Genomic DNA, 23805 nt, shown 5'->3' on the forward strand with positions numbered 1-23805 from the left:
ATAGCATGTTTTGTATAGTTTTGTAATTGCCTATAATAGTTTAAATTTAACTCAGTTTTATTTTTTTATATTTTCGCAGTGCTTTATCTCGGTTTATTTTTAATATTTTAGTCTTAATTGGCGCATGTTTGTCAACTAAACAAAGTATATTGTTAAAAGCCACAAGTTTATCGTTAACGGAATTTAGGTAATAGATACTATGCCAATTAAGTCTTAAAGCGTCATGCTCAAATAAATCCGTATTAATAACACTATAATTCCTACATTTCATTTTAAAATGTCCCTTTACACTTTTAGGAAACTCAAGACAACAGAATACTAAGTTGTGATCACTAATGATTTGTCGCAAAGACAACGAACCGACACCATTTATTGGGAAATGTTTATCTATAATAATGACATCAAGTAGGGTACTTGTATTGTTAGATATATTCCATCTTGTAGGCTCGGTTATTACTTGATTTAAATCAAATGTTTTTAAGAGCATTCGAGCATTTCGAAGCGTGTGAGTGCTTAACTAGTCCGGACTCGTCAAATAAGTAATTAATCGCGTTTTTTTTGACTCGTAATATTTTTTACCGATAGGCAGTGGAAAAAACACGAGTGCCGAAAAATTGTCCACGTAAACTACTCACACGACTTGGCAAGTATTCGCAAGTGACAAATAATTGCCAAATACGCAAGTCGTTTGAGCCCGGCTTTATACAAATGTTGCAGGTTTGTGAGATACAGGGTATTTAAAGTTGGAATTCTAATATGAAATTTCTTATTAATGTTGTGATTTTAAGCAGTATTGTCTTGAAAATCGGCGACTTTGTGTGTTTTGACATGAAAATTACAAATTTTGTGGTGAATTTATCATTATTTATGCAGAGCGTTAGGAACACCCTGTTACTGATAAATTACAACATTTCTTTTTTGCCTAATCAGTTATGGCTAAAAGACTAGAAAATCAAAGGCAGTTCGAATTCTCTAAAAAAGGTACTCTTGTTTATTTCATGTAACTCTATCAGTTTTTAAAGTCTTTTATGTTCTAAGCCATTATGTTCCGTTACGGTTTGTTCGAACAGTGGGGACTTGGCCTTAGCGACATCAATACGTTTAAGGTTAATTTTAAAAAAGTCTCGATATACGCATCCTCAATCGTTGTATAACTATATACGAGTCAGAAAGAAATAGATATAGTAAATTTACGTAACACCCAAAGTTCACATCCCAAGTTTTAAAACGTCAATTTGTTGATAACCTGCAAAAAACGTGGAGCGTCTTCCAGAAATTTCTAGCATCGATTTTAATATCGTTTCTACATTTGCGAAGTCAGGAGAAATCTTGTAATTAAACAAAATGGTAAGAAATAAAAAAATAGAATTTAACTCAATAACTTTACATTATTAATAAAATATTTTGTGTAAAATATGGCATGCCGGCCGATTTCACCTAAATTCCACATTGATCATGGTAATAATTTACAGAGTGGAGCTATCAAACGGCTTGTCCCCTTGTTCGACCGCATCCTCATCAAAAAAGCTGAAGCCATTACAAAGACGAAAGGAGGAATTGTAATTCCTGAAAAGGCAGCAGGCAAAGTTCTACAGGGAACAGTGGTGGCTGTGGGACCTGGTCAAAGGAAAGAGGTATAAACTTTCACTTTAACAACTAAATTTGTTGCTGTTTTAATATAAATTTGGAATATAAATATATAATTGGAAAACAGTATTCAATTCAAAACCTAAATATGATAACTAAACTAAATTAGCAATGCATATCTTAAGTCAGTTTCAGGGTTTCCTCTGTTTTTGGGCAAGCAAATTAAACTTTATATTCTTTAAGAGTTTTGCTTATAATTTGGTTACTTCTAGGACTTTTGCAATTTTTTAAAGAGTATGGATTTAATAACATCTATTATTGGTTGGTGTTTGATGAAGCTACACAATGAAACATAAAGTAGCAATTAAAGGTGTTTTTTGATAGTTCTAATTTGAATTTATTTATTTATTTGGAGGGATCAATTAATCCTGGCACCCTACCACATATATTGGTTTCATAACTAATTTACAATTTACTTTAAACTGTGCAAAGATTAGCTACTTTTACAAAGGGGGGATGTATTAGGTCCATGGATCAAATCATAGACTATTTTTATTATATATATTCTTGTTTTCAAGGATTGATTTTGAGGGTTAAATTAGTGCCGGATAATCGTTAGGATCAAAATGTCAGTTAAAAGAAATTTATCAGTTTAGACAAAGAATTATAGGACATAACTTCTAAATCTAAATAATAAAAATAAACTAAAACGATATACCTAATAAACTGTATGTTTAAACTAATATGTTTGTATACAGGGTGTCCCAAAATTAGTGGACCAAACGCGAACCCTGTATTCTTTGGTAAAAAATAACCTCACTTTTTCCTATAAACATATATCAGCAAACGCCCCCCAAGGGAGCTACCCTCCTTTTGAAGGAGGCACCTGGAGATGGTTTTTCCACTTATTTTCGAAATGGGTAAATATAAAAATTTTAAATTTTGGTATTCTCCCAATTTTGATATGCTGAATTTAGTAGTTGTCATTTCATAATTTTCATTATTTAGTCAGGTGCGTATCATTTAGGGGGTGAGCCTAAAAAAATACTTTAAAAAAAATTGTTTGCAAAGTTTTTGTTTTTTTTTCTTTAAATTTTAAAAATTTAAAGCTTTTTACATAAAAAAGTACCTCTTGGTCAATAATGCTAGAAATTACCATTTTCGAGAAAAACACATATGCTTTATTGTTTGAACAAAATATTGTTATAAGCAAAGCTTCACCTAATCCTAAAGAGACAGAGTTACAGGGTTAAAATTATATTTAAAAATACAAGTTACAATGACGAATCAAAGTTAAACAGTTAAAATTTACATTTCTTTTTTCTTTTTTTTTTCTTTCTCCCCCCTTTCCTTCCTTTTTTTCTTTTCTTGAATCAATAAAATCAACTATATCTAACTTTTCTTAACTAAGTACAGTTCAACATTTAGGGATAAGAAAAAAAAAGAAAAACATTTAAAACAAACATGTTAGGAAAAGAGCTAGGTCTCCCTTAATTAATTAAAATCTGATTGTTGTTGAAATATTCAGCCACAGAGTATTACTCTGTTGCTCGACCACTCAGAAATCTCCTCAAGAGAAACTTAAATTTGATGAGAGATTTTGCCCCTCCAATGTCCTCTGGTAGGTGGTTAAAGATTTTTATACCTTCACAAAAAATTGATCTCTTTACCAAGGCAGATGTTGGAATGGGAAGCCGCAAATTATTCCACTGGCGGGTAACATATCGTGGATTCTGTAGGACAAACCTGTATTTATGGGAGAAAATAAGGCATGCCACCTCCTGTATGTATAGGCAGTAGATTGTAAGAATGCCCTCCCTGATAAAATATGGTCGGCATGATTCCCTGTCGGGTGATATCCCGCATATATAACGCACAGCACGTTTCTGTAGAACAAACAAAATCTGTAGAAGATGCTTGCACTACCCCAAAAGCAGACACCATACCTGAGATGGGACTCAATCAGGGAAAAGTACACGGCTCTCCCAATCCTCATGCCAAGCTCCCGACAGGCCACCCTAACAGCAAAACAACCCGCAGAAACCCTATTGCTGAGACTCCGTATATAGTCCTCAAACTTAAGCTCCTTGTCAATCACCAGACCCAAAAACTTATTGTTAGAATAAGGTGGGACAGGGCAGTTAGCAATAAGAATATTATCAAGACTACGGTTATTTGTAAAACAAATTAGTTTGGTCTTCTCTGGATTTAATGATAGTAAATTTGCCCTGAACCACTCATATATAAGTTGAAGATCAGCCAACATGGCTATTCTCAAAGAGTCAGTATCATACCCATGCCAGAGAACGGTGGTGTCGTCAGCAAAGAGCGTGAATTTTCCCTGGATATTAAGTCGGATGAGGTCATTAATATATAGGAGAAAAAGTATTGTTCCCAGTACCAACCCCTAAGATACTCCCCAGGCAACAGATTGATATTCAGAATACTCCGACCCCACACACAACTCGCCGCCAAGCCCCTAAAACCATAGTGGAAGAGCTTCCGCAGCAGAACCTCGTGACTGACGCAGTCGAAGGCTGTCGACAAGTCACAAAACACAGCAGCGGAAACTCCACCACCATTAATCTGACAGTAGACATCACTCATAAAGTTAAACATTGCGTCATTTGTGTTTTTATTTTCTTGAAAGCCAAATTGAGAACCACTAAGAATAATCTTTGATTTTAAATAAGACATCACACGTTTTTTAACCAATTTTTCAATAATCTTTGAAAGTGTGGACAGAAGGGATATTGGTCTAAAGTTTGATGGTTCAGCGAGGCTGCCCATCTTATGAATTGGGATAACCTTAATGCTGCATAGTATTATTAATAACAATTTTTATTAAAACTCAATAGCACTCTTTAAAAGTAAATTGACAAATAAAATTGCAAACAGATAAAAATACTGATTTATTTGAGGCAAATGTTCAAACAAGTTTCCGTTTTCCTGAATGCATAACCTGGATCTTTTTTGAATGTTTTGAATGTTTTCTCTTATTTGGCCTGCAGCTGCGAGAATTTGCCTCTGAACTGAAATTTAAAGAAAAAAAAACAAAAACTTTGCACACAATTTTTTTTTAGGTATTTTTTTAGGCTCACCCCCTAAATGATACGCACCTGACTAAATAGTGGAAATTATGAAATAACAACTAAATTCAGCATATCAAAATTCGGAGAATACCAAAATTTAAAATTTTTATGTTTACCCATTTCGAAAATAAGTGGAAAAAACCATCTTCAGGTGCCTCCTTTAAAAGGGGCGTAGCTCCCTTGGGGGGCGTTTGCCGATATATGTTTATAGGAAAAAGTGAGGTTATTTTTGACCAAAGAATACAGGGTTCGCGTTTCGTCCACTAATTTTGGGACACCCTGTATAAAGTGGAGAGTGTGTTAAACTGCTGGGTTTGATTGTGGATGATGGGTTAACATGGCTTACCCATATAGATAGCTTATGCAAAAAACTCTCTTCAAGCATATTTCTTCTGAGACAGCTTAGAGGCTTTATGGATATAGGCGGTCTTTTAAGTGCATACTATGCATTTTTTTATTCACACCTTTCATATGGTGTAACTCTGCACACTTAATAAGAGTGTTTCAACTCCAGAAGAGAGCTTTGAGGATGATTTTAAATCTTCACTGTAGGGAGCACTGTAGACCATTTTTCATAAAATTAAAAACTTTAACCCTTCCTTATATATACATTCTTAACTGTCTTGTTGAAATTGATAAAAACAAAAATAGTTTTAAAAAAAAATGTAGATTTTCACTCTTATAACACAAGAGGTGCACAACAAATACATCCCCCTTATTTAAAACTACAAAAATCAAAGAATAATTCACTGCCCCTTACTCTTTACAACAAATAACAATGTTCTGCTCACCAGCTATCTCCTAAAAAATTCAAAGTACTTATCAGAGATACTCTTCTAGAACACAACTTTTATTCTGTTGATGAGTTTATAACTAGTCCTCTGAATGAATGACAAATGTGTTTTTTGTTAAATTGTTTTTTTTTTGTTAAATTTTATTGTACTTTTTTATCACTATTCTAACTTTGTTCAGCAACAGTATTTATGTTCTGGTTAAGATGTCATAACTTTGTACTTGTTTATATTTTTTTCCTATATTTATATGTTTTTGTTTGTATTTGATTTTAAATTTGTGTAATGACTTATAGGTATGTAATTTTTTTTCTTTTAATCTCTCAATTGTTGAACTGTGTTTTTAACTTCTGCATACACTGTTTTTTTTTTGTTTAATTTTGTGACTTGTGTAAGACTGTAAGGTTACTAGCATCAATAAACTACTTTTACTTTATATTCAACCACAAATGCCACTGTCTCAATATCAACTATTTTTTGATAATTGTTCTATGTATGAGCAAACAACAAACAATAAACATACAAAACAATGAGGTCATCTTCATTGGAGACTTTAATATTACATCTATTCCCCAACCTAATATGCATTATGCAGTTTCAAACAATTTAATAGAATTAAAAATCCCTACAATAGTATATTGCATCTTGTAAGAAGTAATTTTGAGTGTGAAGTTGCTAAAGAAAGTCAATAATTATGTCAGTAATACTTGTTCCTAAAAGACAAATCAAATCCCAGCATCAATGTCTCCCTGGTCTTGGAGAATAAATTATCATCTGGCTCCTTTCAAACTAATCCCAATAGCAAATACTACAACTTTAAAAAGGCTAATTAACATCTGCCTTATAAACTCCTCTCAGAGACCAATTGGCAGTTTATAACTACTGCATCTGATGTCAATCTGGCAGTATCACTTTTCTATAAGCATCTATATGACATACTTGACCAAGCAGTGCCTCTCTTTAAATACAGCAAATACAAAATAAAATACCCTGTATGATATACAAACCAAATTATCAAAAATTTGTGAAATAAGAAAAAAATTCATAAAATATACAGAAAAAATAAACTTCTCTAATATTAGAAGGCTAATGAAAATCAAAATTGATAATGCCTATAAATCCTATATTAAAAGAACTGAGTCATTTGTAAAAAATGATCCCTAACAATTTTGGAAATACATTAATCAAAGGAAAAACATTTCCCAAATTCCTGCTTTAGTGGTTCTGGGTCAGTCCTCATTTACAGCACCCCAATGCATTGTCAATGGTTTTGCTTGTTTTTGCTTCTTCAAAGGTGTTTATGTGGACTTGTCGCTTCCCGTGCCTACACACCTTGGCCCGGATTCCTGCTCACATAAAAAATTAGAGGCACTTTTATTTGAAATTCCATTGGCGGCTTACGTAGTTCTTACAGGAGACTTTAATATCAACTTTAATGATAAAAATTCTGTCTTTACTCTGCGCCTCGATCATCTAATGGGGGCGTTTAATATACATATGCATGTAAAAGATTCTACTTGTATAACACAGTCAACAAGCTTAACTATTGACAATATTTGTTCTAATTTTCCATATGACTCTGTGGAGTGTACAGTCGCAAATTCTGCTTTATCAGACCATGAGTTTATACTATGTAAAATAGCAAATATACAAAAGGAATGTAGTGTATCTGCACAGCGATATGGTCGAATTTTTGGTATTAATAAATTTAATAAGTTTCGTCAACTTTCAGCTCTTGAGTCCTGGAATTCTATTTTCGATTTATCTTCCTTTCACACAAAAATTGTTAAGCTCTTTGATGCTTCCTTCGCAATGATTAAAATCAAACCGAAATCCAAACCTATAAAATCTTGGTTCACGAGGGGTTTTTAACTCAAACTCAACTCAAAAATGCTTTATTGTCAATATAAACATAGAAGTTGTAGACAAAGCCAATAGACTGTACATAAAAGGAATAAAAACAAGAACATAATTTAAAATAAAATAAAATTATATAAAACTTTGAAAAATACTTAAATGCTAATCATTAAAAAATTCACTTAAACTATAGTACGCTTTACTAGCAAGAAATATTTTCGTCCTTGTACAGCTTTTTTCAGTCTTAAGTTGTCTTATTTCTAGTGGAAGTTTATTAAACAGCTTTCTACCTCCACATATGATAGAGCTACGGACAAGTTCAAAATGAGGAATGGGTAGCCTCAACAAATAATTTTGTCGCGTATTATAGTGGCTTCCTAAGTGGAATTCCTGTTTATATTTTCTAAAAACTAAGCAAACTGTTTCCAAAATAAAAATACAACACAGGGTTAAAATATTATGACTTACAAAAAGCGGGCGACATGAGTCACGAGGCTTGGCCCCACATAAATATCTAATGGCCCTTTTTTGGAGTACAAGCACTGAACTAAATAGTGAATTTGAATATGAACCCCAAAAGCAAATTCCATATCGAAGGTGCGACTCGATAATCGCGAAGTATGCAGATCTGGCGATGGAGAAATTAAGATTGGTGGCAATAACTCTTAGGGCGTAGCAGCTTGATGAGACTTTTCTACATACATTCACAATATAGTCTTCAAATTTAAGGAACTTGTCTATGAAAAGACCCAAAAACTTACTGAACGGTGGCATGGTGATGGCTTCAATATTTAAACATATATCATTTGTATTACATTTAAAATTAAGGATATTTGTTTTGGAAACATTAAATGTCAAAAAATTTGCATCACACCAATCTTTTATTTTTAACAAATCTGCACATATATTGGCCTCCATTTGAGAAACATCAGAGTCGTGCCAGAGGATGGTGGTATCGTCGGCAAACAATGTAAATTTGCCAGTTACCTGCAGTTGTGGCAGATCGTTCACATAAATGAGAAAAAGTAAAGGACCAAGTACTGATCCTTGCGGAAAACCCACATTTATATTAAGTTTCTTAGAGATACCACCATTAAATTTGACAGCCTGGACACGATTTGATAAGTAGGAACGAAACCACTCAAGGGCAGTTCCTCTGAAACCATAGAGCTCCAGTTTCATCAGCAGCACTCTGTGACTCACGCAGTCAAATGCCTTGGACAAGTCACAGAATACCGCTGCTGCAACTTCACCAACATTCAGTCGGTTGTACAGGTGCTCTAGAAAGCTAAAGATAGCATCATTTGTGCTCACAGACTCACAAAAGCCAAACTGCTGAAGACTCAATAGGCCAAACCTATTTAAAAATGAAAGCATCCTCACCTTAACGAGCCGTTCCACTATCTTGGCTAAAGTAGGCAATAACGCTATAGGTCTAAAGTTAGAAGGACAGTCCCGATCGCCACCCTTGTAAAGAGGAACAATCATTGCTCTTTTTAAGCACTTGGGAAAACTCCAGACATAAATGAAAAGTTAATTGACTCGGCCAAGACTTGCAAAGCAACAAGAGGTAAAGCAGAAAATATTTTAAGAGAAAGCCCATCCCAACCTGATGAACTCTTATTCTTAATATTAACCATTAACTGTTTAAGCTCTTCTACACTTGTGGGGGCAAAAAAGAAAGATTCGGCTACTACCACATTGCTGAGATAGCTCCTGGGATCTATTTTTTATGAGAGATTGGCTGCAAGGTTACTAGCAATGTCACAGTAGAAGGAATTGAGGACATTGGAATCTAAGGTACTTGGAATAACCAAGACATTATTTTTGCCCCTTAGCTCATTTAAAATCTTCCAAGACTCTTTTGCTCTGTTGGAGGAATTATTTATCCTTCTTTAAAAGTAGGTCCACTTTAGGTTTGAAAGTATCTTCAAGAAATCTGAGATCTCTTCACACAATAAGAAAGTTCACTGACTCTCCAGTTTTTCATAACTATTTCAATTCTTACCGAGCCTTGTATCGTCGTCTGATAAGAATCTCTAAGCAAACTTACTACTCCAACCATTCAAGTGGTTCATCTAACAAATAAAAAATGGGAGAATGATGATCTTGGTTGGGTGGTTGGTGGTTGTCTGGAGAGTGACAGAGAGTCTGTGCTTTTTCTGGCCAACTGCTTTAGCTTCTATAACTTTTTCCAGGTAAATGGGGTTCTAAATACCAATGGGGTTGCTCTCGTATTTAGTAGCTCAGATTTAATTAGTGTTGAACGTGCAATAGACAAAATTTTTGAGAATAGCTTACACCATACAGCAATTAGTTTTGACCTTTGTTGTGCAGAAAATTCTGATGATATGATATATGAGGAATATTTTTATGATTTTGGTAAGGGAGATTACATAGCAATTAATGATTGTCTTGCTGGGATAGACTGGAATCAATTGTTTTTGGGAGAGACATCTATTGATGTCATAGTTTCAATTTTCTATAATGTGATCTACTCCTCAATGGAAAGGTTTATTCCTCTAAAGAGGTACAAAAGTTCTTCTTTTTCATCTTGGTTTTCTTCAGAGCTTCGCAGTTTGATCATAAGAAAGAAACAAATTCACAAAAAGTTTAAAATTAGTGGTCAACAGCAGGATTATGATGAATTTGTATTGTTGAGACAACAATGTGAGTACTTAAGAGAGTTGTGCTATCAACAATACATTAATAAGGTGGAAATGAATCTCGCTGGCAATCCAAAGTACTTCTGGTCATATATTCAAAATAACTGGTTTTAGTCTTCGCTCCAGAATGACATACAATAACAGGATTAGTATGAATATCTCGGATACTGCGGATATGTTTGCAGAATACTTTTCATCCGTCTATTCAGATGAGCAAGTCAATGACATACCATCTTTTGATTTTGATAAATCAATTTGTCTGAGTACTTTAACTCTGTCAACACAGGATGTTTATGAGGTTATTACTTCCTCTAAGAATAAGCTCTGCTCTGGACCAAATGGGATTCCGGCATTCTTCCTAAAGAAATGTGTTTGTGTTCTTACAAAACCAATACTGTTCATTTTTAACAAATCTCTAGGTTCTGGTTCTTATCCCACTCTCTGGAAGAGAAGTTTTCTAAAACCCATTTTTAAATCTGGTAATAGAAATGAAATTTCCAATTATCGGGCTGTGTGTAACCCATCTGAGTTGCCAAAGCTGCTTGACTGCCTGGTCAGTCATAGGATTGCCTGTAGTTTTAAATCTTTATTTAATCCTGAGCAATTTGGATTTATAAAAGGAAGATCTACTGATGCTAATTTGGTGCTGTATGTCAACTACCTCTACCTCTGCTTGGAGAAGGGACTTCAGGTTGACTCAATATATACAAATTTTTCCGAAGCTTTTGATCAGGTTAACCATGGGGTACTCTTGCAGAAGCTTAGGGCTTTAGGTATTGTGGGGCCTCTTCTTCAGTGTATCTCGGGATTCATTAGAGGTAGAACCCAGATTGTTAATCTTGGAGGACAATCAGAAATATTTTCAGTCCCATTCCACCATACCAATTATGGCATTAATGAGCCAATTACACGAATGGCTCGAAGTGCTAATGGTCTGTCAGGACAGATAAACTTTTTTGAATCTAGGATAACATCTTTTAAGGGGCAGTTAAAGAATATTATTTCATAGGGGCTTTAATTAATTAACTCATCTACACCTTTTACTGATTTATAGATAGTTTTGTATCTGAATATATATGTTTGTATGGGTATGCTATGTAATACTTTTGTAAATGGATTCCGTTAATAAATTAATAAAAAAATAAAATAAAATATTAGGAGAGTTGGAAAATTATTAATGATATTCATCACAATTGTGGTAAGCAATCAGGACAATGCCCTGAAGTCTCTCCCAATGATTTTAACAATTTTTTTTCGAATATTGCTCTACAACTTTAGCAAAATTTGAACCCTTCAGTGGATCATTTTTCCTTTATGCCAGCCATTCATGTTCCAAATTCCTTCTTCTTTATACCTACAAACCTAAATGAACTCAAGGATATTCTGTATACTGAAAAAAATAAAAATTCAACTGGAGAAGACAACCTTTCAGCTAAGATTTTTCTCAACCTTGCAGAAACGGCGCTAAAGGCACTAGTTGACGCAATTAACCTTTCTTGGAGCAAGGGGATATTTCATCTTGCCTAAAATCAGCTAAAGTTATCCCAATTCACAAGGGTGGAGCTCTTGATAATCCTTCCAACTTTCGTCCCATCTCTCTCTTGTCTACGCTATCAAAGGTAATCGAAAAACTGGTTAAAAATCGAATAATGTCCTTTTTAAAGTCCAAAAACATCCTCACCAGACTTCAATTTGGCTTCCGTGAAAATACCAGTACCAATGATGCCATGTTTAATTTTTTTCATGAACTTTACTCTCAGATAAATGATGGTGGAGTTTCGGCGGCAGTTTTTTGTGATTTGTCGAAGGCTTTCGATTGTGTCTGCCATAGGATTCTGCTGCGGAAGCTTCATCATTATGGATTTCGGGGAGTTTCATCTTCTTGATTTGCTTCCTATCTGCAAGATCGGCAACAACGAGTGCTTGTAGGATCTAAGTACTCTGATCACCATCCTATCACCTTGGGAGTTCCTCAGGGTTCAGTTTTGGGCCCTATACTTTTTCTCCTATACATAAATGATCTTACCAATCTTAATGTACGGGGGAAATTTACTCATTTGCCGATGATACCACACTTCTTTGGCACAGCCCAGACACAGATACTCTGCGAACTACATTAGCAACTGATCTTCAGGCAGTAAATCTCTGGTTTGAATCAAACTTGCCAAAAAAAAAAAATTATTGTGTTTTAAGTGTGCTCTAGACCACATGCCTTTTTCTAATTCAGTAGTTCAGCAATTTGATAATACAAAATTTTTGGGTATATTCATTGACAGAGAACTCAGATTTGACGAGCATATCCTCGGTACTTGCAAAAAGGTGTCTGCAGGTTGTTTTGCAGTCAGAGTGGCTACCCTGGAGCTTGGCATGGAGTTTGGAAGATCTGTATATTTTTCATTAATTGAATCCCACCTTAGGTATGCCATTTGCTTCTGGGGTAATGCAGCTGCCTACCTTCTACAAATGCTGCTTGTTTTACAGAAGCGTGCTGTACGTTATATCTGTGGGGCTAAACCAAGAGATTCCTGTCGCCCATTATTTGTTAGGCTGGGCATACACACTGTCTTCTCCCTCTACATTCGGGAAGTGGCCTGCTTACTTTTTGCAAATCGCTTTAAATTTATAACCCCAAATCCAAGATACTTAACGCGTCAAATAAACGATCTAAATCTTCCAATCTCCTCCTCCACATTAACTAAAAAATCTATTTTCTACGAGGGAATCAAAATTTTCAATCGTTTACCAGGTGGAATCAGGGAGGCAACATGTATTGACACTTTTAAACGTAAATTGAAAATACTTTTGACCGAAAAATGATTCTATTCACTGGATGAATACTACGTCGACACATTCTAATTTTCCCTAAGTGTAAGTTTACAGTATTTGAATTTTATTTGATTTGTTTGTATGGTTAGAATTCTTTGCTGTCTTATACTTGAGGGGATAATTATGGAATTTAATTTACTTTTTATGTATTTTTTTTCTGCTGTTCTTATGTATTGTTTTCTGATGTTTGTTTTAGAACTTGAGTGTGTATGGGGTGTAGTGGTTAAGTTTAGTGGTAGTAATTTATGGTAGCTTTGTTTAGAACAATTTTTCTTTGTTAATAACAATAAAGCAGCTTTTTTTTTTATTAATACACCCTTTAACTGAAAATGAGGTGAAGACTACACTGCCAAAAATAAAAAACAAACACACAGCTGGACATGATATGATCCCTTCTTTTATTCTTCGAGATTGTGCACAATGCTTCACAGCTCCCCTGCTCTTCATATTCAATCTTGCTATAAAAACTTCTACTTTTCCAGATGTTTGGACGATTTCTAAAATTACGCCAATACATAAGAGCGGTGCAACAGATAATTATAGACCTGTCTTCATACTGTCCAACTTTTTAAAGCCTTTCAAATGTGTATCTATGACAGCCTATTTTATCAACTAAAAAATCATATTTCCTTAAAACAACACGGTTTCAGTAGAAGATGACTGTCACAAATTTCAGGTGTTTTTTTACAAAAAGCATACATAGCTGTGGGACATAGGAGACAATTGGATGTTGTGTACTCAGATTTCTGAAGGCCTTCGATAGATTGGTCCATGATCTTATCATTGAAAACATGATATCTCTGGGTTTCCAACATGGCCTTGTAAAACTCTTTGTCTCCTATCTGAAAGATCATTTCCAGTTTGTTGAATTCAATGGCTTTAAGTCAAATTGTTATCCCACACTAAGTGGTGCCCCTCAAGGAAGCAATCTTGCCCCATTCATTTGTTTTATATTTGTCAATGATATCACTGGTACCATTATGTCTGAGTGTCTTATTTGCAGATGACTTAAAAATATTTTGCATAATATAATCTAAAGAGGATTGGGATCTATTGCAAAGAGATATTGATGTTTTAGCACACTGATGTACAATAAATAAACTACCTCTGAACACACACATCGATGAAGTTGTTAAATCTTCCTTGGGAACTCTTCATAATTCATAATCAGATTAACAAGAGAAACATTTGAATTTTAATACCCATGTGAATACTATTATAACTAAAGCATCTTCTTGGTTTTTTCCTAAAGCATCTTCTTGGTTCTTGGTTTTTTCCTATGCAATTGTAAAGACCTGTCGGTTAAAACTTGCAAAAGATTGTACATATCACATGTTGTCTCTTTGTTGGAGTATCAAATTTATTACATAAAGTATTTAACATAACATTTCTTGTTTAACCCTAAGCACCTAGGTAACCTAATACCTGTGTATGCGATACATTTTTATTGGAATACTTAGGTAAGATAGGAGGAAAAAATATGTATAAATATTTCATTTTATACACTCACAAGTGATTAAAAAAAAGCACCTTTATATCTACAAAAAAAATAAACAACTATTCAATCTTAAATCTAGACAACCCATATTATAAAAAAAAATAATAAGTAAGTAAATAGATATTGTTTACAAAATTAAAATATTTACCATAAAACCCTTTTCCTAAATCAATTTAATATGCATGATTGGAACTTTTTTATATTTATAAGGATATATTCTTTGGCCATTTCATTAATTTTTTTTTTAGATTTTATTTTAATTTCCCTTGGCAAATTGTAGAATTTGGGTTCTAAGCAGTCTATAAACTTTCAATTTATGCTTCTCATGTTTAATGGAAGGGACAAGCAATTAAGAGCATTATTTCTGGTGAATTGTGAATGACTGGTAATTCTTTTAGATATATCAGAGGTGTGAACAAATGAACACACATGCTGAATATACAGACATTCTACATTGCTTATATTTTTTTTTTATAAATGACCTTTAAGACATAATTTTGTACTACATTAAAAGGCTGCAATGTACTTTTGTAGGTACCGCCCCATGCTATGATGCAGTATGTTATTAGAGATTCTACTAAGGACTTATAAATGAGAATACAAAGTTTAGTGCTTAAAATTTCTCTTAGTATGTAAAATTTTTGGATCAAATGCCTAATTCTTCCAGCAAGATGATTACTGTGTTCTGCCCATTTGAGGTGGTGATCAATTATGACTCCTAAAAATTGTAGTTTTCTTTTTTTCAAAGATCTCTTCATTATTAATATCATCCAATAAAGTTTTATTAAAAGGTGGTCTATTTGAATTGGTCAAAGAAAAGGCTATCTAATTAGTTTTGTCCATATTCAAAGTTAATTTTTGAGTACACAACCAGTTTTTTACATGCTTAAATCCATCACACAAAGCCTCTCTAGCCTCCTGCCATGTTTTGTATTTTTAGAACTCTGATGGATACATATAATGGATCACTATATTCAGGTATTATTGATTTTAAGGATCTGCTCTCTCTTTTTAAAATAACTCTCAAATAGCTTTAGTGCAATACCTCTAATACCATAATGATTTAAAGTTTGAAGAAGATTTGTATGCAGTATCATATCAAAGGTCTTTGCCAGATCAATGAAAACTGCAATACTTTTTTTACCAGTATTTAAATTTTTTGTTATTTCTGAAGTTAATTTATATACTGCATATGATGTATTCAGGCTCTTTGTAATACTGATTTTCCGAGAATATGCCAAGTGAGTTCAGAAATGTTGTTAAGAGATCTTTAATACATTTTTCTAAAATTTTTGTAAAGTTATTTATAAGGCTAATTGGGTGATAATTCTCAGTCTTAGTTAAATCTTTTTTTATGTATTGGACTTGTCACAGATTGTTTAAAGTAAGCTGGTATTTGGTCACTTCTGAAAATTAAATTTATAATATGGCTTAAAGCAGTTGAAATGATTTTATTTGTTAATTTGATTATATTATGTTATGGTGATGAACTATTTTTTAAAGTAGCTATGTATTTAATAATCTGGTTTTGGTTTACTGGGGTCAAATACATGGAAGAATTTGAAGACTGAATTATTTGGGAAATTTTAAATTCATTCTGAGTTTTAATTTAGTTTTTCATGTGTATACCTATGTTTAGCCATATCTTTGTCGATCTCAAAAGCTTCATTGTTATTATTATTAATTTTAGGAGTAGACGAGCATTTTTCTTTTTTGTTAGTAAGTTTTTGTTATCATTTATTATCTGATAAATTTTTTAAATATTATTCCTATTGTTTAAAACTTGAGTTTTCTAGTCAAATTAATATTTCTTAATTAAATCATTTACATAATTTCTATATTGTTTGTATTCTGTTTGTAATTCTTGGGTGTTGTTTTTTTTTATTTCCTTTCATTTTGTCCCTTTTTCGTATTGCAATACAAAAAATTAATTCTGTTGAAATCCATTCTTTTATTTTATGGACTCTTTTGGGATTTTGCCTTTCAATTTTAGATGAATTTAGGCTCATTAAATTGGATGATAAACCTGTGACAGCAATTTCCACCTCATTTGATTATAATATATCTGACCAGTCGGTGTTTTTAATTTTATTAAGTAATTTTTCATAATCTACTATGTGATGTATTTTGTTAACATTATTGTTTTTTTTTTGTTCCACTAGTTCAATATTTAGCATAATTGGATAGTGATAGGATTTGGGTGTCTAAAACAATTATTATTGTAATTTTTATTATAGTTTGATTTACTAAAAAAATTGTCAATACATGTTTTTGTTAGATGAGTTTCTCTGGTTGGAATGCCAATGAATTGCTGCAACCCATATGAATTTAGTAATGAGATATATAGACTTTATATAGACCAACACCCCATCATTTCTGTTGTAATTGCTCTCATTATAAAATATTTTGTAGCCAGGAATATTATAATAATCTTTGTTTGCTAAATTAAAGGTTTCCGTAAATATCATAATATCACAATAGTAAAGATGAAAGTTATATAAATACTATTTCGGCTGTTTTTAGTGTTTGGAGATTTGTGATAAATCAGTTCCTGATCTTATCTGGACTGGTTGGCTTGTACTAGTTTTTCTTACATAAATTTTTCCATTAAAACTATATACCGAACAAAGATTCTTACTTCTTTTGATTAATAGTTGGGCCTGGCATGTCAACTGTCAAGTTCTCATTGAAAAATCTTTTTTCCTATTCCCTGAAGATTACTTGTCCTAGGATTTATTCCTGTAAGTTCCCTACTTTTTTTTTAAAACACTGATTTTTGAAGATTGATCCGTAAGTCTAACCATATAGGAGCGGTGTCTTGCTTACCCAGTCAATGTATGGACCTATAAGCTGGTGTCCTCTTTACATGAACAATTGTATGGCACTGGAGAGAGTTTAAAATAAATTTTTACGATTCTGCCTTTATAAACTTCACATTCCAGTTCCTAACGACCATTGTTATGATGAAGCAATGAACTTGCTGAATATGCGAAGTTTACTTAGAATGATTTAATGTTTATTTATAAACTTTTGAATGGTCTTGTGATTTGTCCCGAACTAGTTAATAAAATTTCATTCAATATTCCACACCATAATCTGAGGGTAAATCAATTGTTTTCTTTGCCTGATCGTCGTACCAACGTTGAAAGAACCTTGAAGATAGTAAACTCTACTGGAATTGAAGTTTTGGGTATTTCCTTATTGCATTTTAGGAGTCATTTTATTAAGAATTTGTAGGATTTTGTTCTTTAAAATAATTTTGCTGCATGATTAATAATTTGAAGTACATTTGATCATTGTCATTGATAATAATATATTTTGTCTTTTCTTGACTAATTTTGCATTGTCAATTGTTAATTTTTCTGTGTGTTTAGCTCAAAAAATTGTCCTGTTGGTCTTGATGACTTTATGTACAATTTTTTGAGAATTGTACTTTGAAATTCTTCTAAATTTCCAATCTTTTTATATGGTGTTGTATTTCATATGGTTACATGTTATGTACAGCACCCTATGTGCATGAGATGCATGAAATGCTTTTTTCTGTTGCACATCTGTTAGGCATATGCCCTTTCTTTGTACTGAAATAATTTTGTCAGTAGCATTGTTGTCAGATTTTGATAGATTATTATTACTACTTGTAAATAGTTATCCTTGTTATTAAGATTAAGTCTGATAATTATTGTTAATTAATAGGTCAGGCTGGTCCGCTTCCAACGTCATTAATTTTAATACGTAATAGAAAATTTAAATAAAAGTAAATTTTTATAAAAAAATTTTGCTCAAAAATGTTATAAAGCAAATCTACAGGGTGTCAAAGATGGAAAAAAAAATATTTTTTCTTAATAACTTTTAAACCAATTGATTAATTTTATAAATATTGTTTACAGGTTAACAGATTGTCCTTCTAAATAAAGATAAAGCCAATTTAAAAAAAAATTACCAGTGGCTTAACATATGGGGGGGGGTTCAATCTTCTTTTGTCACCAATCTGCGAAGCAACGACATATTTTGTGATGAAAGTTTAATTTTTAGACTCTCTATTTAATTTAGAAAAAACAGTTGCTCCTGCAAAATTTTGATGTAAAGCACCGTGTTTGAGAATTTTAAAAGCAATCTTTTTTGCGTTTATTTTTGTCTATTTTTTTAATTAAATAAATTATCCACTAAGAAAATAACACAAGGACACAAATATGAAAAAACTGCTAACATTATTTTGTTAAAAAAACAAAAAATTACAAAAAGAATAATTAAAATTTAACTTCCACAGTAAGTGCTCAAAATGAAATCCTTGGGCTTCCAGACATTTTTGAGCTCTTCTGGCTACAGAATTAATTGCCGCTAAAACGTAAATCTAAAAATTAAACTTTTGTCATAAAATATCTCGTCGCTTCGCAGATTGGTGACAAAAGAAGATCGGATTCCCCTGTATGTTACGCCACTGGTAATTTTTTTTTAAATTGGCTTCATCTTGTAAAGAAGCAGTATATATTGTGGACGCAACCTTCTAGAACTCGGGGATCATCCTGTACCTTGATTGATAATATATTCACTAACGCTGCACTGTTTTCAACTGAAACTTTTGAAGTGGAGTTTTCTGATCATTGTGCTCAGATACTGAGTTTTGACGTGGGAAACCTAATCAGTTACGATTTAAGCAAATTTTCTATGAGTTCTAGATCCTTTTCTGATGAAAACATACACTATTTTAACAACTTGTTGTCCAAAGAACATTGGCTGTCAATTATTGAGACTGGATTTTGAAAGTAAATTTTCTTACTTCTTTGACACATTCTCCAGTTTATTTAATATTATAGAGCTTTCCTTATGTAAACAAATTGAAGCCATATCACAAAGTCTTATCAGGGGATCACATCATTGACAATTAATGAGAGCAAAAAGTTGAGACTACTTCATACTCAACTAAAGACCGTTCATGACTATGAGTTACTGACATCCTATAGAAGGAGATTGAAGGTACATAGAGAAAATATCCTAAATGCTAATAAAGCCTTCAACAAAGTTGCTTACTTCTAACAATATAACTCGAGCCTCATGAGACATTATTAACTCAATCACAAACTTCTTAAGTTGCAGAACAAGGTGTGTTCCCTAATTTGGTTACTGCTAATGGAAGGAAAGTTACTGGCTTTAATAATTTTTTTGTAGAGTCAGTGCAAAAGATTACAGATAATTTTCAGGCACCCATGGGTATGAATGTGCCTTTCAACAGTTTATCCCAATCTATTTTTCTATTCCCTCTTACTGAAGGTGAAACACTTTATAAACGAGATTATAAAATCTTTCTCCAGGAAAAAGTCGTCCGGTGTAGACGAGGTACCTTGTTACTTATTGTTAGCATGTGCTGAGCATATTGTCTGTCCACTTACCTATCTTCTGAATTTATCATTTCAATTTGGAAATTTTCCTAAAGAGCTAAAAACAGCTGTTGTCATATCTCTTCATAAAAAGGGGGAGACAGCAGAAGTGAGTAACTATAGGCTTATTGCTCTCCTGTCTGTATTCTTACAGGTCTTCGAAAAATCTTTTAAAAGAAGACTTGTTGCGTTTTTAGATTCTTTTGCTTTACTGTCATGTCATCCGTTTGGATTTAGGTCTGGACTCTACATCAGATGCTATTATATCTCTTTATACAAATACATTGAATAATTTTGAATTGAAGTTAAAATCTGTTGGTATCTTTTTTGATATTACTAAAGCATTTTATACTATTAATCATGCTTTACTATTAAATAAGATCTTTCATTATGGTATAAGAGGTCCAGCTTATAAATTGCTTAAATCATATTTGACATGTCAAACCCAGGCTGTTAGATTGAAAGTTAATGGTCAGGTGACCATATCTGATTGGGCAACTGTCATCACTGGGGTTCCACAAGGTAGTGTTCTTGGGCTTCTTTTGTATTTACTTTTTATTAATGACTTGCCTCTCCTGGTTAATGACAGCTACATAACACTTTTTGCCAACGATACATCAGCGGTTGTCTCGGGTACTGACCATAAGTCTATCCACTCAAAAGCCACCAAGTGTATAGATAATATTGGGGCCAGAAAAATGGTCTTTGTTTGAATAGTTTGAAAACCAATTTCATTGTTTTCACTCCGATTCGAGCTATTCAGGACCGGAGCTTACTCCTTAGAGAGGAGTCGTCATCAAGTAGCATCATCCAACAACACTCCGCCAAGTTCTTTGGAATTGTAATTGATTGACATCTATCGTGGGATCCTCAGGTGGAATCTGTGTGCAGTAGTTTGTCCCACAGCAATTATGCCATCTTGCAGCTCCGAGACTATGTGGATGCATATACACTTAAAAGCTTTTATTATGCCTCAGTGCATTCCACTCTATCCTATGCCTTATTAGCTTGGGGTAATTCCTCCAGTATTGGGAGAGTGCTAATAAATCAAAAGCTCATTGTAAGTAGGATGTTTAGATTTTCCTTCAGAGAAACTTGCCGTGGTACTTTTAAAAAAGAAAAAATCCTAACTATAATTAACATCTATATCTTGGAGTGTGTAGGTCAACTAAATAAAAATCTTTCCAACCACATGAGATCTGGAGATCTTAATTTTTATAGAACTCGAAATGCAGATAAATTATACATTCCTTTTACCCAGTTGTCACAGGTACAGGATGGTCCGGAAATTACATCTCTCAAAATTTTTAATCATATCCCATGTAGAATAAAGAGAGCTAAGACTTTTCTAACTTTTAAGAAAGCTCTTAGGACCATGTTAGCTGACTGTCCTTTTTACTCATTGACAGAGTTCTTTAACTGTAAATTTATTGACTAAATTTAGTTAAATTTGTTTCCTCTCATATCTTGTAATTTTATACTATTTTTATTAGCACTGTAGTTTTTTATTGACAATTCCTATACATTGTTATGATGTCGATGGAAATAAACGATTTGATTTGATCTTTATTTAGGAGGACCACCTGTTAACCTGTAAGCAAAATTAAAAAAAAAAATCAATTGGTTTAAAAGGTATTAAGAAAAAACATTTTTTTTTCCAATTTTGATATCCTGTAGATTTGCTATAAAACATTTTTGAGCAAAATTTTCTTATACTACTTTTTTTTTTAATTTTCTATTAAGTATTAAAATTAATGACGTTTGAACCGGACCACCCTGTATATGTTACCATTTTGAAATTTAATATATAGATTGGTTAGATTTACTTGGTCCATAGTCTCCAGAATAAATTCAAATTGCAGATGTTCTCTTTAATTATAAAAATGCAATGATGACCTGAAACTTTACCTTCATTATAGATAAGCTTATATCCTAGAATATTTAAAAGTGTCACATGAGAATTCATCAAAATCTTTTAATTTTGTATTCTGCATTTTATCTTTGTTATAATGTTGTAAATAAGAATTAATTTTAAATTTATTAGGTATGATTTTACATTAAAATAAAAATAAAAATTCAGAATGTTGAACACAAATGCCCTTGAAAGTTAGATAAAATAATTAAATTACTTAAGGTTCCTATTTTTGTAACTTTTAGAATCAGTGGATTTTTATTGTAAAATGACTAATACAAACCCTTAATAACTAAGTACGAGTAACATCTATTCTAATTAAAGCTTTTGTAAATATTAAATTGTAAAGCATAAAAAAAGAGTTAAAAAAATAGAACAGAGTTCTCTAGTTTTCTCTTTTGTATGAGGAAACAGCATGTTTCATCCAAGGCAGGTCTGAATTCTCTTTCCCAAGAGAAAAAATCCCTGAACTCTTTTGATGTACAAGGAATTTGAGAGTAACTGCTCAACTCCTGGATGAATTTTTGAAGATCCGCTAATTTATCCTCTTATTCTTCCAGATTATACACCACCAAGTAATATTTTTTGATTACTCTTTGCACTTTTTGCAACTTCTCTCTAAGTAATTTATTTTCTTGTCGCAATATTTCATTATTTCAACTAATTTTCTGCAGTTCTTTCAACAAGTGTTCCAATAAAACAACACTTGTTAAAAATAAGTTATTACCAATTTTATATCCTACCTTGTTTGTTTTATTTTTTTCTTATGTCTCTGTTTGATGCAATTATATCTTTTGATAATGTCGTAACCCTTAAGTGGTTAATGTATCTCCCAAGATATAGAACCTTTAAAACGTTTTTTAGGAAACGGTGCTTTCATTGGAGTTGAGTTATATTTTTGGAAACAAATTTGATGTAGGTACTTCTTAGGTGCCTTTTGTCTTGTATGTATATAACTTTCCAGTCTTTGCAATTCCTTTAAACTATGTAAATTCGTACTTTACTGACTAGAGTGACACAAACAAAGTACTTCCCAAGGCATATTTTTTCTAAGTAAAAGAGAGGTAAGTTGCACTTACACCTGAATTTTTTTCTAGAAAGTTCAGCATACATCATCCGTGTATATATAATGTTGTTAATAAAGATTAATAGAGTACAAGTCCTATAACTAAAATAAAAATATTACAAAATTTTATACCAAAAAGTATAAAGCTAAAAATAGTTATATAAAATAGTTAAACAAACATCAGAGTAATGGCATATAAAATATACAATTGGACCACAAAACAATTATAATTTATTCTAATTTAAACAAATACGTGTGTCAAAATTCCGGTAATAATAATGGTGAAATATAAATGTTTTCACAGTACTAACTTAACTGAACATAAATATGGACCATTTTTATTTTTTTAACTTTTAACTTGATATAATTATCATTAAAAGGTCATATATTTTTAGGATGGCTCCCACATTCCAATTGAAGTTAAAGTTGGCGAAAATGTGCTCCTGCCAGAGTATGGTGGCACCAAAGTGGAACTTGAAGGAAATGTAGAATACCACCTATACAGAGAAACAGATATTCTCGCCAAAGTTGATGCTTAGACTGAATATTCCAATATTAATATTAACGTTGGTATGAGTGGGACATGAATTATTTTTTACTGAACATTTGAGTGAACAATGTTCAAATATGATCTGTATGTTTTTTCAAGTTTCTGAATGTAAATGTTTTTATAAAACTAATATGAAACTTACACATTTGTGATTGCTGTTAAATTATTTGCAGTTGCAAATGTTAGTGAATTAGTAGTAAGATTGTTATTTGATATAATATAAGCATTTATAGTTTAAATTTTTTGTTTTATTATATTATTATAAGTCTGGCTTTTTTTAATTTTATAAACTCAACATCAAATTTTGAGATTTTTTTTAAACAAAAAATTTACTCAACTCGAGCAAATATTTATTTAAAATGAACATGGTACTAGCTTTGATTGAATATTTGGGAAGATGCGCAACCTTATGGACGAAAGTGTATCTTCACATTTGTACCCGACAATGGGATGGGGGCACCGTCGGGTCGCGTCGCTTTCGGTAAGCCCGAGAATTTTTCAAAGGCGTGTGCCAACAGTTGCTGCGTGCCTGCTTTGCATAATCCGCCCTGAAAACTTAGGCTCTTTGAGTTTCATTTTTTGTTG

At 32.5% G+C, this 23805-nt stretch overlaps 1 protein-coding gene across 1 annotated transcript; it reads left to right on the forward strand.

The window, feature by feature from the left end:
- Window positions 1-1150: 1150 nt before the first annotated feature.
- LOC126745551 (10 kDa heat shock protein, mitochondrial-like) lies at window positions 1151-23459 on the forward strand. The gene is made up of 3 exons (XM_050453431.1): window positions 1151-1347; window positions 1473-1634; window positions 23066-23459. Exons 1-3 carry the CDS (start codon window positions 1345-1347, stop codon window positions 23207-23209), a joined length of 309 nt encoding a protein of 102 aa, XP_050309388.1. The 5' UTR covers window positions 1151-1344; the 3' UTR covers window positions 23210-23459.
- Window positions 23460-23805: the final 346 nt, after the last annotated feature.

This window comes from Anthonomus grandis, chromosome 16 (genome assembly GCF_022605725.1).
Source record: "Anthonomus grandis grandis chromosome 16, icAntGran1.3, whole genome shotgun sequence".
Lineage (NCBI taxonomy): Eukaryota > Metazoa > Arthropoda > Insecta > Coleoptera > Curculionidae > Anthonomus > Anthonomus grandis.